Source organism: Eschrichtius robustus, chromosome 8 (genome assembly GCF_028021215.1).
Source record: "Eschrichtius robustus isolate mEscRob2 chromosome 8, mEscRob2.pri, whole genome shotgun sequence".
Lineage (NCBI taxonomy): Eukaryota > Metazoa > Chordata > Mammalia > Artiodactyla > Eschrichtiidae > Eschrichtius > Eschrichtius robustus.
Genome location: NC_090831.1, coordinates 107706760 through 107721736, shown reverse-complemented (window position 1 = coordinate 107721736; position 14977 = coordinate 107706760). Strand labels below are relative to the sequence as shown.

The 14977-nt window shown below is 34.8% G+C and overlaps 1 protein-coding gene across 3 annotated transcripts in view; it reads right to left on the bottom strand.

Annotated features, from left to right (window-relative positions):
* KLHDC10 (kelch domain containing 10) overlaps positions 1-14977 on the bottom strand; it is a 58112-nt gene that overhangs the window by 23273 nt on the left and 19862 nt on the right. Inside the window, exon 2 of one of the 3 annotated variants that reach the window (XM_068549450.1) lies at positions 7277-7363. The exons of the other annotated variants lie outside the window; for them this stretch is intronic. Within the exon in view, the coding sequence (XP_068405551.1) occupies positions 7277-7363 (87 nt within the window). The remainder of the gene's footprint in view (positions 1-7276; positions 7364-14977) is intronic. 3 annotated transcript variants of the gene reach the window in all.

Sequence of the window (14977 nt, the reverse complement as noted above, 5' to 3'; positions counted from 1 at the left end):
TGTATATATGTCCATGACACTCTCTTACCCTGTCACATCTCACCCCACCCCCTCCCCATATTCTCAAGTCCATTCTCTAGTAGGCAAACTGTTTCTTTTAACCTTTTAAAGTACTAAATACATTCCACAGATAAACCCAATTTGATCTTAATTTCTATTTCTATTTAGATTTATCCCTGCCATCATATATATATATATTTTTTTAACCATTCTTTCTTATTATTTCATTTTCCCACTTTTCTAATTTTACTGAAATAATCAAGCTTTCTTTTTTCCTTTCCTTTTTCCCTAGGGAGATCTACATACTATTACCCCTAATATTTTTTAAAAACCCATAAATTTGTATTTCTCTAACAACAGTAAGAGTAAACCACGTCTGGAAAGAAATTTGGCTATTAACAGTGGTTACTTCTGGAAAGGGGAATAAGGTGAGGAGTAAAGATGCGAAATGGGACCTTGCTTTTTTAATTTAACCTCTTTTATTATGAAATATAACACATGTATAGAAACATACATAATTATAAATGTATAGTTTAATAAATTATCAGAAAGGTAACATGTCGTCATCATCCAGGTCAAAAAACAGAATACTGCCAGCACACAGATGCCCTCTTACCTGCCCCTTTTGATCACAACCCTCTCCATCCCACTGCCTTCACTTCCAGAGGAAACCTATTTCCTGATTTTTATGGCAATCATAAAACCTGCTTTCTTTTAATAGCTTTATTATACCTAAGTATGCATCCTTAAACAATATTGTTTATTTGGGCCTAGTTTTGAAGTGTATTTGTATAGAATGATATAGTATGTTTCCTTTATGGGATCTTTCATTCAAAATCATGTTTCTGAGATTCATCCACGTTGCTGGGGTTAGAGGCAGTCTGTTCATTTCCATTGCCAAATAGTATTTCTTTGTATGAATATATACCACAATTTATCCAGTCTATGTTGCGTGAATGGACATTTGGGTTGTTCAAATTAGTGGCTCTTAATGCTGCTATAAACATTTTTGTACATGTTTTCAGATGTACAGGGGCCCATATTTGTTGGCTATAAATGTAGAAATGGAATTTCTGAGTCATAATGTATGGAAATCTTTACCTTTACTAGATAAAGGCCAAACTGGTTACAAAATATTTAGTATTAGTATCATCAGTCTTTTTAATTTAGCAATTCCTGTGAGTTTGTAGACCTAGCTCACTGTGGTTTTAACATGCATCTATCTCATTACTAATGAGGTTGAGCACCTTTTCATGTTTGTTGGCCAACTGGATTGATCCTTTTGGGAAGTGCCCGCTCAAGCCTTTTATACATTCTTGTACTGAGATGTCTTTTTCTTATTGATTTATACAAATTTGTTATATATGCTTAAGATAAGGACATTCATTTTTCACCCTGTATATTTCCATATTATTTGAATTTTAATAAGCATATATTACACCTAGAAATTCTAAAATGAAAAATTATAAGATCTTTAGCAGAGTTTTACTTTCTTCCTATCCCCCGTTTGTTTAAATCATCTGAAATGTTAGTTACAGAATGTTATATATATATACATACACACACATACACATATACTAGATTTACATTATTCTTTTATATATTTAGAAGACTTTTCTTATCAATTATACCAGGCTTCACAGTCCCTGTATTTAGACACAACTCTAAGTTTTTCTGCTTTTTTTGTACACTACTGCTTCTTGTGCCCAAACCTTCCTCTTTCTTGGATTTGTTTTTCATTTTACTGGGAACACCTCTTCAAGTAATTTTCTCAAAAAGGGTGTGTTCATAAACTTTCAGAGTTCTTATTTATTTTGACCTCCATTTAAACATTTAAATATTAGTGAGGCTGGGTACAGTTCTGTGTTCAAAATAATTTTCCCTCAGAACACTGAAGGCACTTATCTTCTAGCAAACTATGTTGCAGGTGAGAAATCTCAGTCTTGAGTCTTTCTACGTAGCCTGTTTTCTATCTTTGGAATCATAAGTAGTTCAGTAATTTACAGATAGATGCTTTTTGCTTTTACATTTTTCTAGCTTGTTCCTTGGTGGGCCCTTTATACTTGAAAACTCGAGAGTCTTTCTTCAGCATAGGGAAATATTCTTTATTTCTTTATTTTCTCTCTTCCACTGTCTTTCCTTATGTAACTCTATAAAACGGATACTGGATCACTTAGATCTACCCTCAAAGTATAATTTTCCTCATGTACTTTCTCTTTTTTGTCCTCCTGCTTTACGGTCTGTAAATTTCCTCTACTTTATTTTTGTAAAATTTGGTCTTAAGCCTGTGTATTATTTAATCCTCCAACTGCATCTTTATCTCAGCAAGTTTCAATATGGAACTCATTCCTTAACCATTCCTTTTTTTTGCACGGCAGTTGTCTTTTTATTTGTGGACCAATTCTCTCTTGACTCTGACGAAACCTGCTGTGATCAGAACAAGTTTAGTTTCCCTCAAATGTCTGGTAAGCCTTGATCACTGATTCATATTAATAAATGAAGGGCTACATTGATTAGTATTCTAAGAGATAAGGAATTTCCTCCACAGTTGTATTACTCTGTCTCCAAACCTCCAAATGGGAGATGTGTTTGATTATGGGTGTCTGCAGGTAAGTGGTACACTCACAGACAGGTTTCTCTTTAGAAGTGGAGAAAAAGCAGTTTTTCTAAAATAAGGAAGGCTGCATTTTGCTAGCATGGTCATTTAACGTACATCAGTCCTCGGTGGAGTTTGCTTTCTTCTGCTCCCCCTATTCCACCCTCCTCATCCAATCTATTGTGGAGGTCCATTACCTAAAGCTCTGCTTTGTGCGCACACTCTTTCCAATCCCAGTCCATGAAAGCACTGCCTGTTCAACCCCCCCCTAAACAAATCCGCTACTTTGCTTCAAGAACTGTTCTTAGAGCTTTATCTTAGAACTAATGCCATTGCCAGGGAGGGAGGGAGAGAAGTAGGAGAAATGACAGTTCTGAAGGCAGTCCCTTAATTATTTGCCCCGATGTTCCATCTTCCCCCTACCTGCTCCCTCCTCCTACACTTGCTGATTCTAGGCTTGAGTTTCAGGAAAGGAGCTCTTTAAGAAATTAACTGACTTCCAGCATGCAGCAGGAGTACCTATTTGGGGTTGCATTTTATTCTGTTCTAGTTTCTCAATCATTAGAATTCCAACTGCTTTCTGTTACCCTGAAATTCCTCAAATTTTCTGGTATTATAACGATAGCAAGAATGACAGCAGCTAACATTAAGTCAACATTGGCTAAACAGACTGTCAGTATAAATATTTGTTATCCTGGTCTTTAGCTAGTTGACAAGCTAGAGTTAAGGCAATTAATTTGGCTTGTTATGCTGACTTTGTTTCTGATAAATAGAAGTTTTCAATTATGGAAAAAAACACATTGGCTAGACGTAAAAACTCTTCTAAGTGCTTTGCACATATTACCTCTCAATACTCACAACAAACCTAGGAGGTTGGTACTATTATCATCATCCTAATTTTACAGATGAGGAAACTGAGGCAAAAAAAAAAAAAAAGAACAAGCAACTTGTCTAGTCACACAGTTGGTAAATGGCACAGCCTGGATTCAGACATAGGTAATCTGGCTTCAAAGCCTCCCTTTTCTGTTTTTCAATATAATTACGATTCATTCTTTTTTGTAGGTCTGCTTTGTCATTTTCAGTAATAAGTGAGAAGTACAGGAGGGTAAATGGGTGTAATCGGTCTATCATTTTGTAATGAAAACACACTGTTTTCACTACACTGATATTGTTTTCACACCACTTATAATGGGTAGCAACATCTTTTAGAGAATATGCAGGATCTAGCGAAGGAATCTAGCGACAGAAAATGAGCCCTATGAAACTGTTTAATCAGAATCAAAAGAGATAATGTGTAGGAGTCCCAAAATGAGAGGCTTGAAAGTGGCAATTTCAAAAGTATAGATAAGTTGTTTTAAAAATCTAAGGAAACACTAAATAGCATTTTCGTATTCTCAGCAACTTATTAGTTTACTGTCACCACCACCAGGGAGAAGTTGAGAATGTACTAAAATTTTAGTCCCATCCTATTCCCTGACAGCAGCCTTACAAATAATTCAGTTCAACTCAAATACATATGATATACCTACTACATGCACTGTGCTACAAACTGGAGATAAAGAAATGAAAGGCACTGTTCCACTGTCCCTGCCCTTACAGAGCTTACAGTCTATGGCAGGCAGGAACAAGTAAACAAATGACTATAATTCAGTGTGGTAAGTGTTATGATACAGGCAGATACACAGAGAGTGCAATCAAAACAAAGAGACAAGCCTTCCAAGGAGGTTTCTCTAGAAATAACTCGTAGACTGAGTGTTCAAGGATATGCTATTATTGGCTTGGGGAGATTAAACTGAATTTATCATTTTTTCCCTCAATCTGCTCTTCCATCCATCTATATAATACCTGGTAAAGAGAAAATGGTCCACACAGAAAGCTGGAAGCTTTCTTGACTTTTCCCTCCTCTTGAATTGGTCATCAAGTCTCATCTAATTCCACTTCCTTATATTTCACATCAATTACCTACTCTCTATTCCTACTAAATATAACTGCCTTAGTTGCAGCCTCTATCATTTCTCACCTTGATAACTCTAATAACCCTAACTGGTCTTCCAATTAAATCTCTTCATTAATTAAATAAACTGATCCTAAAAACTCCCCTTGGGTGATGCTCCACTTGATCTGGGCCCTCTCCAGCTTCTTCTTTCCACACTCTTTCCCACTCTGCCGAACTTCCTACAGTTCTCTGAAAGACCGTGCTCTGTTTTGCCTAACTGCCTTTATTTAAGCTGTTTGGTCCTTGTGGTTTGAGATGTTCCAACCTTCCCCTGTTAACACATACTCAGACTACTCAATACATTTCTTCTGAAAAGTCATCCTGATGGCTACTTATCTTCCCCTGTCCTTCCCACATGCTAAGTCAGGTACCTCTTCTGTGTGCTCCCATACCACACTACCTCATCAGGACACTTATCACAAAGAATTACACTCAAATTATTCTGTAATTGTTTCTTTACTGGATTCTCTATAATCTAGATGACTGAACTAGCACAAAGCCTGTTACACAGGAGGCAATCAAAAAATACTGAAAGAATGAAAGCATGAACGAACGAACGAACGAGGTTAGTTAAGTCTGTGAAATCTGATGAGATAACCAAAGGAGATAATGGAGAGGACAGAACATTGGAGCAATACCCATCTTTAGTGAGTAGGAAGAAAGAAGCCAGTAAAGGAAACAGAATGAACAATCAAAGAGGCAGGAAGAAAACATCTCAGATTGTACAGCAAAGTATAACCCAAAAGAAGAGAAAACTTTAAGAAGGTACAGGTGGTCAACAGATCAAACACTACAAACAGGTCAAAGAAGGTGAGGACTAAGACAAGGCCACTGATTTAGAAGTGGTCACTGGTGATCTTGCTGTTGCTAATGCTGAGTTTACTCCCGCCTCACTCTTCTCAGCACTGTCAGAGACCATCTTCCTCAGCAATTTTTTGAGGCAATTTAGGGCTTATGAAAATAACCAAAGATATGAAACTTACCTGTGCTAATCTCTTTTTTCCATGATTAAAATATTGAAAAACAGAGAATATAAAGAAAATAAAATCCCACCATCCAGATATAATGTTATTTCACTATTTCCTTTGTTTTTTATGTTTATATTTGTACAAAACTGGTATTATATTGAATTTTACATCCTAATTAAACAATTTCTTAATTATACTTAAATTTAGTCAGCCCCCAAGTTAGCCTTCTCATTGTAAATCAAAAAATTAGCATTCTAATTTTTAAATAGAAAAAAGAAAAAACTTTATCAAATTAGATGTACTGCTTGGCTACGTGTGCACAATGGTTTTTTTGTCACATAACACTAAAATTACCTATTAGTTTCTATCAATAAAATTATTTATGCTAAAAGGTAGCATAGCAGGAATTCCCTGGCAGTCCAGTGGTTAGTACTTGGTCTCTTCACTTCCATGGCCCGGGTTCAACCCCTGGTCAGGGAACTAAGATCCCACAAGCCACATGGCACGGTCAAATGATAAAATAAAATAAAATAAAATGAAATAAAATAAAAGGTAGCATAGCACCCTAAGTATCTTATCTTGACCCATTTAGGCAAGATTTTATTTTTTTCATGATGCGGACCTTGGCCGCTAAAAATAGGTTAGGCACTAGATATAGAAACATCTTTAGCAGCTGCAGGTCTTTTTTCTAGTCTTTTTGTTTTTTTTAGAAATAATCTCTTCAGTCAAAATTAGATACACTGACTTATAAATAATAAGGTCTAAACTATAACATTAAAAACGCTTGTCTGACAATTTATTATATCTAGAAAAACAGTATGAACCAGAGTTTTCAACCCTCTTCTGAGATTTTCTTTTTTCAGTAGGGAGTATGTTTTACTAGAAGAAGTAAAAAATAGAAAGAATGAAACATTTCTAAAAGTAAGAATTACTAGGTCAAAGGATGTGAACATTTTCAAGGCTTTTGATACATATTGCCAAATTAAATCCAGAAAGGCTGTGTCAAATTTACACTTCCTCCAATATATGAGCTTCATTTCCCCATACCCTTGCAACACTGAGTATTCTTATTTTTAGTCTTTGCCAATCTAATAGGTAAAAATGATAACCTTATTATTTTAATTATGTTTATAACAATAGTGAAAATAAACGTTTGTTCATATTTATTGACCTTTCTTTTTTACAAATTGATTATTCATGTTCTTTTACCTATTTTTCTAGTGGGCATTTGCTTTTAAACTATTGATTTACAAGAGCTCTTCACATATTCATGATATTAACCATTTGTTACAAATATTTCCCCCTTTTATCTTTTTATTTATGGTTTCTGACATGAGGTTTTTAGTTTTATAGTCACATAAATTTTATTTATTTCTTAAAATCATATTTAGAAAATTATTTCCCATACCCCATATTTTATAAATTTTTCAAAGTTCTTTTTAATATGTTTACAGTAGAGTAATACTGACATCAATGAGATGATTTATTTCTACCACCTAATACACATTAAGTGATTCTAACTTCCTAAAACTTATAACTACAATTCCAACAGTGGTCACTATGAAACACAGGTTTAAAATTAAATTCTAGATTTTCTTTCATCCAATTTTAGCTGTTTAGACAATTTTTAAAAACCAGAGTTTTGTGTTTAGAAAATTCATTCAAAGTTCCCTTTAACCCATATGAAGCACAGATCTCTTGCTAGTTATCACCCACCTCTCAAAAACCTGTTAGGGATCCTTATGATGGGACAGGACTGAATGAAGCGCCTCCTAACTGGGTCCCATCGTATTTTCTTCTTACCTGTTACCACAATTATCAGCAATAAGTCAGACACATACAACACATGGCAAATAATACATAGTAACTGTAGTTATAAAGACAGAAAAACAGGAAACAAAACAATACTTGAATACAGAAAGAAGTGATGTAAAGTAGCATTTAACCCTGTTTTGGAAGTCAAAACAAAATTTAATTAATATATAAGCAGTGATGAAGGTTTTCAACTCATCCCCAAAAGAATAAGAACAATTATGTGCACCATTTTTCGGAATTCTGGTTCAATAGACATGCATTCAATAATCACCAATGCCATCTTGTGGCAAAAATTCACCAGGAGCTTTATAAACAGATTAGAAACGATGACATTTTTACAAGTCGGTGAAGGTTAAAAAGGGAGCTCTGACTAAAATTAATTTGGCATAACGTAGACTCCTGTTCTCTTCCAGGTTTGGTATTCTTTTATCAGTTATATGGTTAAGAGGATAAAGCAATGGGCACCATTCTTTAAGTATGAAATAAGCTGATCTTGCTATAATTAAAATTTTGTGGTAGCAACCAAATAAAACAAACATTTATATCATGACACTTACACTGTGGGGGGAGAAAAAAAAGGAAATTCCTCTGCCTTCACAGGAAGCAAATTAACTGCACAATAACCCCAATTAAAACTTGTTTTCTTATAACATAGAAGAAAAATGCAAAGCATAGTAGAAGTGTTAAATGGGATAATTTTGTCTCTTCCCAAAGGTTTGATAGCTCCCAAAGACAGCTCTTACAAGCAATAAAAACAATTAACACTGGTACAGAATTTAAAGTTTACAAAGAGCTTCTACAAGTATTATCTCATTTGATCCTCACAACCCTGTATGGATTCAACAGTCATTTCATTAAGCACCTGCTATGCCTTGAGCCCTAGACTAGGCTCCACAGTAGCCAAAGGAGGATATGACTCCTAGCCTCAAGAACTCATGGTCTTGTGAGGAAGGCAGATGCCTAAACTAATAATTACATTACAGTGAAGTAATTGCTATAACAGGGGCTATAAGAACACTTTGAGGAAGATATTATCATCTTAATTTTACAAGTAAGGAAGCTAAAAAAAAATTAAGTGACTTAATGCCAAAGCCAGGAGTCAAGCCTGGGCAGTTTGACTCTAACACCTGCCTTCTTTCTACTATACCACACTTAACCTGTCTCAAATTCCTTGGAAAGCATATATAGTTTTTGGTTTTGGCAATTGGAAATATGTGAGATGTTCATCAGCAAGGTCTGGTCTGTTTACTATAGCACTTGTACATAGAGATACATAAATTCAGTGTAATGAAATAGCATTACCTGCACATGTATACTTAATATTGTGGCGGAGACAGACTCGTGAGCAAGGGAAAGAATTATTTTGCAAAAGGGTTGCAAAAGGGTTTATCTATTAATCCTCCAAGTCTTTTAAATCAGTAGTTCCCAAATGCTGGTCTACAGACCACTGGTGGGCTAAGGTGAAGATTCACCAGTCCAACACAAAATGAGAAAAATATGGACAAGCCAATGAGTTTTTAAAAATGCTAAAATGTTTCATTTAAAAGTCTGTCCTTTTTTCAGAAATTAGAAACTTTTGTTATGAAATCTTCTTTTATTTTAAGAGATGAAGGTGATAGAATATGGTACTTGATTTTGTTTTTTAATATTCTTTCTTGGAAAAATAAAAAATTTGAAAGCCTATGTGTATCCCCAAATTATACATATATTTAAATTTATAGGTTTATGGCATCCAAAGACTGGAGAAGCACAGCTTTAAATCAATACAATATTTGTCGATCACTCATAAGTCCAACATTGTCCACCACACTATCAAAGGATACATAAGATGTATAAGAAACTTCCCTTGCCCTCAAGAAGTTATATTCTAATTAGGGAGACAAGACAAACACATAAAACAATTAGATAGCAATACAAGACAGAATATAACAAGTGATTAGCTTAAAATTTGACATTTTTATGTATCAAAAGCATTAAAATGTACATACCCTTTGACCCAGCTATTCCACTTCTAGGAATTTATTCCTAAAGAAATAATCATAGATGCATGGAAAGATGTATGGACAAAGATACACACTACGATATTATTTATAATGGCAGAAAATCAGAAACACTTTCAGTGTCCAATGATAGGGAGATGGTTAGGTATGCTAAATAAACATATTTAAATATATTCATATTCTACGTACCACTAAAAAAAGTACATACAAGAATATTTACTAACATGAGAAAACATTCACAATATATTGCAAATGAAAGGTGCAAGGTACAAAATAGTAGCGCATGATACCATATCAACAAAGAAAAAAGTATATATTCATGAAAAATACAGGCAGGATATACATCAAATTTTTTAATTGTGGATATCTTTGGGCAGTTATTATGAGTGATTTTGGTTTTTTCTCCTTAGTGCTGGTGTTTATTTTCCAAGCTTTCTCATTGAGTAGGCATTACTTTTGGACTGGAAAAAAAAACAATACCATATTACTTTAATTTTTTTTGAAGCTATGATAAGAAAATACTGTAAAGAAACATACCAAAGTATTAACAGTGGTTATGATTCAGGTTGAGGATTATCACCCTTTTTATATTATCCAAAAATTCTAAGACATATATTATTTTATAATGGAAAAATATAAAACAAATTTAGATAACAGTGAGGGAGTAATACTGAAAATTACTGAACCAAAGTTGTAATCAAAAATCCTTTTTGATGTTTTCTCAGAGCTCTGTCAAACATCTTTGGCCTACTTTTCTCTCAGCAACCAACGTAAGTCTGTCACAGGCATAGGCTAATGTTGACTCTACAGAGGTTATTCACGCAAAGTAGGCACTAACTTCAGAATCCATGTTTTCTTCCTTCAGCCAAAGAGCAGAAAAAAAAGAGAAACCAGCAACATAGCACATATATGCCTCTCCAATTTCATGTAAATATATTCCTGAAGTTTTGTTCTTGAAGCTTTAATTTTTATATATTTGAATGCCAATGTTCATTTGTGATTGCTTATACTCTTCAAAACCATAATTTTTTCAATCATTTCATCAATATTTTATTTTTTGCTAGCTTTTCAATTTTTCCTTTTTATTTATTTCACTATAAATATGACATAGTCATTGACAGTCAAGATGGTAGGCTAAGCACACTGCAAGCAAGCTCCCCTCTCCCCAAAGCCCCACAAGTAACACAAAAGCCATTTAAAATATATATATATATAATCAAAAGAAAGCAAGAAATGGTCTTAGTCAATCACTGAAAGATGTAAGGCTGACAGAATCAGCTTAAAGAAGGAAACCACAGTGCTATACACCCAGAGTAGAGGGCTACTGCAAGTGATCTGAACAGCCCTCAGAGTAAACTAAGCCCAGAGGTGGAAGACAGCAGAAAGAACTGAAATAATTTATAGAATTTACAGCATAACTGGTTAGGGGGTGGCATGGAAGTTACAAAGCAGGTCAACCTGTCCCACCATTTACCATTTTGGTTCAAGCATTATAGAATAGAGGTATATAATTTGCTCCTAGATGGGAACAGTGGCATCAAACAAGAAAGGTGTCACTCCCCAGGTAGGAACAATGAGTATAAACCCTTGGATCAGAAAGACAGGACAGAGCCCTGGGTGGATATTAAATCCCAGGAAAAAGAGGGGACAGACACTAAAGAAGTCTGGCAATTGGTACACTCTATCTCATTGCACATTCCATCTCTACCCAGTCAGTGGAGACCTGCTGCAATAAACATATGTAACATTCACAGGAAGGCTAACAAGGACTCTCAAATAAAGGTGAATGAGCACAAAACCAAGACTCAAACATGAAAAAGTTATTAATGTGACAAGCAGAACTCACACCCAAAGAAAGAGAGTTGACAAATTAAATAGAATAAAACCTTAGATTTGGTACAATTACTGTCCTGAGATATGCAAGATGATAATACATTTATTTTAAAAGAAATAAATTGGAACTCTTAGAAGTTAAATTTTGATCATTTAAATAAAAAAACTAATTAAGGATTGAAAAAAATAAAGAACAAATTAAATTAGTAATCTAACAAATGGAGCCAAGAAATTCACCAGACTATAATATAGAAGGAAAAAGAGGTGGGAAGCATTTTAAGAAGTTAAGATATAAAAGGGGATTGAGCAATTACTATCAAAACGCCACCTGCCTTTTTTGTAGAAACGGACAAGCTAATCTGAAACTTCATGCAGAAACACAAGGAAACCAGAAAACCAAAACAATCTTGAAAAAGAACTAAATTGGAAGACTCACATTTCCTGGTGTCAAAACTTATTAAAAAGATAACAGTATTCAAAACTGTAGTCCTGGCATAAGGAGAGACATGTATATTAATGGCACAGAAATTGAAGGGTCTACAAGTAAACCCATGTATCTATGGTCAATTGATTTTTTTTTAACATCTTTATTGGAGTATAATTGCTTTACAATGGTGTGTTAGCTTCTGCTTTATAACATAGTGAATCAGCTATACATATACATATATCCCCATAGAATAGACTTATGGTCAATTGATTTTTGACAAGCTTGACAAGATTACTCAACGGGGAAAGCACAGTCTTTTCAACAGATGGCCCTGGGACAACTAGATATACTTTTAAACCTAGAATTCTATATCTACTCAAACTCTCAGTCAACTGGGGGAGTGAAATTAAGACTTTCTTTTTTTATTGGCCATGCTACATGGCTTGCAGGATCTTAGTTCCCCGACCAGGGATCAAATCTGTGCCCCCTGCAGTGGACATGCAGAGTCCTAATCACTGGACGGCCAGGGAATTCCCAAGACATTTTTGAATGTACAAGGACACAAAATTTTTGCTTCCCTCAGAGTTCTAGTGAACGAATTACTCAAAGATATACATCTGGAATTTAAAAAAATAATCCTAAGAATAATAATCAAGGTATAAGAAAAGAGTAAGCAGAGAAATCAGTAAAGTAAGTTTAAATAAGTGCTGACTGGAAAACAAAACAAAACACAAAAGCTTACTAACATTCAAAACCGTAATCTCAGTGATACCGACAGGAATAATTATGAGGGTAAGAAGAAGGGCTGGAGAAGGGAAAGCAGGTGAATGGTAAAGTCCTTGTCTTGTTCAGAAGAAAGATACAGAAGGTGATTAATACAGATACTGACAGAAAATATAAATTTAAGTATTATGTAAAAAATTTAAGATGGCTTCACTCCAAACATTTAAAGAAGACACAAATGCTTTCAGAGAATAGAGAAACGCATTTATGAAACCAGTAGAACCCTGATATCAAAATCTGATAAAGACATTAAAGATCATTACAGGTCAACATCCTTTATAAACATAGGCACAGAAATTCTAAACAAAATATTATCAAATCAAAGTTACATAAAAAGAATAATATATCATGGCCAAGTGAAATTTGTTCCAAAAATGTGAGGCTGATATAACATTCAAAAATCAGTATAATTCACCACAAAAACAGAATGAAGAGAAAAACTATGCAATCATCTCAATAAATGCAGAAAAAGCATTTGATAAAATTCAACACCAAGCCAACTGGGGGAAAAAAGAAACTTATGCTTACACAAAACCTTGTACGTAAATGTTCATAGAGGGACTTGCCTGGTGGCGCAGTGGTTAAGAATCCGCCTGCCAGTGCAGGAGACACAGGTTCGAGCCCTGGTCCGGGAAGATTCCACATGCCGCAGAGCACCTAAGCCCGTGAGCCACAACTACTGAGCCCGTGTGCCACAACTACTGAAGCCTGTGCGCCCAGAGCCCGTGCTCCACAAGAGAAGCCACAGCAATGAGAAGCCTACGCACCACAACAAAGAGTAGCCCCCACTCACCGCAACTAGAGAAAGACCGCGTGCAGCAACGAAGACACAACACATCCAAAAATAAATAAATTAATTTTTTTAAAAAGATTAAAAAAATAATAAATAAATGTTCATAGAAAGTTCATTCATAATAGCCAAAACCTGGCAACAACCTTGCAATGAATCAGAATGGGTAAATGAACTGTGGTTCATCCATACCATGGCAGACTACTCAGTTATCAATGAACTAACAATTGATGGGGGCAATAACTTGAATGGCTCTCAAGGGAATTATGCTGAATAAAGAAAGCCAATGTCAAAAGGTTACATGATTCCACTTATATAACATTATTGAAATCACAAAATTATAGAGACGAAGAACAGATTAGTGGTTGCCAGGGGCTTGCCAGGGGGAGGTGGCTATGCCTAAACAAGGGCACATGAGGGGCCCTTGTAAATGGGTCTGTTCCATATCTTGTCTAGGTGGCCATGCAAATCTATACATGTAATAAAATTACACAGAACTCAATACAAACACAGACACACAAATTAATGCATGTAAAACTAATGAAATCTGAGTAAAGTAAGTTGATGGTATCAATGTCAATTTCCTGGTTGTGTTACTGTGCAGTAGTAACAAGATATTATCATCTGGGAAACTGGATGAAGGGTGTATGAATCTCTCTGTATTATTTCTTACAATTGCATTATAAATCTACAATACCTCAAAGTGAAAAGTATGAAAAATTAAATAAATAAAAACCAAAATGCAGAGGAAAAAAAACCTGACTATGTTGATATGGGGCAGATTGCATTCAAAATGACATATCTGAAACAATTATGAATATTTTAACAATTAGAACTATTGATAGAGAACATGATCTAAGAATTCTGGTTTAGGTGATATGGTCCTATTGCATTATACAATTCAGTATCTATAAAGAATTTCAAAAGAGAAGCAAATTAACACTGTATTCAGAATCACTGCACGGTTGTGCAGACTGCTTACTGCATGAGAGCTCCATGCCAAGTGGCTAAACGGGGACTAAAATCCAGCCTGCACTCTGCTGCCCAATGTACTCACAGAACTATGTCTACATGCACCATGGCACACTTTGGGCTGGCAGTGACCAACTTGTTAAGTGAATGACTTTCTTTTAAACATAAGAGAAACAACATTTATTGAGTATCTATTCCTAGCACTTATATACACTCATTTTTAAATTTCTGCCTTTGCCTTTCAAAATAAGATCTGAACCCATATCTTAGTTCTGCTGTGCTGCTCGGGTATAGAGTATTCCTCAGGAGGCTTTGGTTCTGTCTCAAATCGTTTTTGAAACAAAGTGGTGTATAAATTAATACAAACCAAAATATGAATTACAGTGCAATATTGTACTGTGTTATGGTTTAATTAGTCATGGCATTATATATATGTATGTTTATGTGTGTGAAAACAGCTGCATTCCTTAATAAAAATACTGTTCTAAGAACTCATTTAAATCCTCACCACAACTCTTAGATAAAATTATGATCCCCAATTTACAGATGAGAAAACTAAGACATAGAGAGATTAAGTAATTTGACCAAGGTCACTTAGCTAAGTAAGCAAGTAAAAACTCTGGTATTCAAACCCATGCAGTTTGGATCCAAATCACTCTTAACCACTCACAATAATGCTCATAGTCACAATTCAATTTGGGACCTGAAAAAGTATGTCTAACAGAGGCACTTGATAAATACTTGTTAAATGAATGAATACTATGGCAGTAATTCTCAACCAAAGGTACACTCTCCCA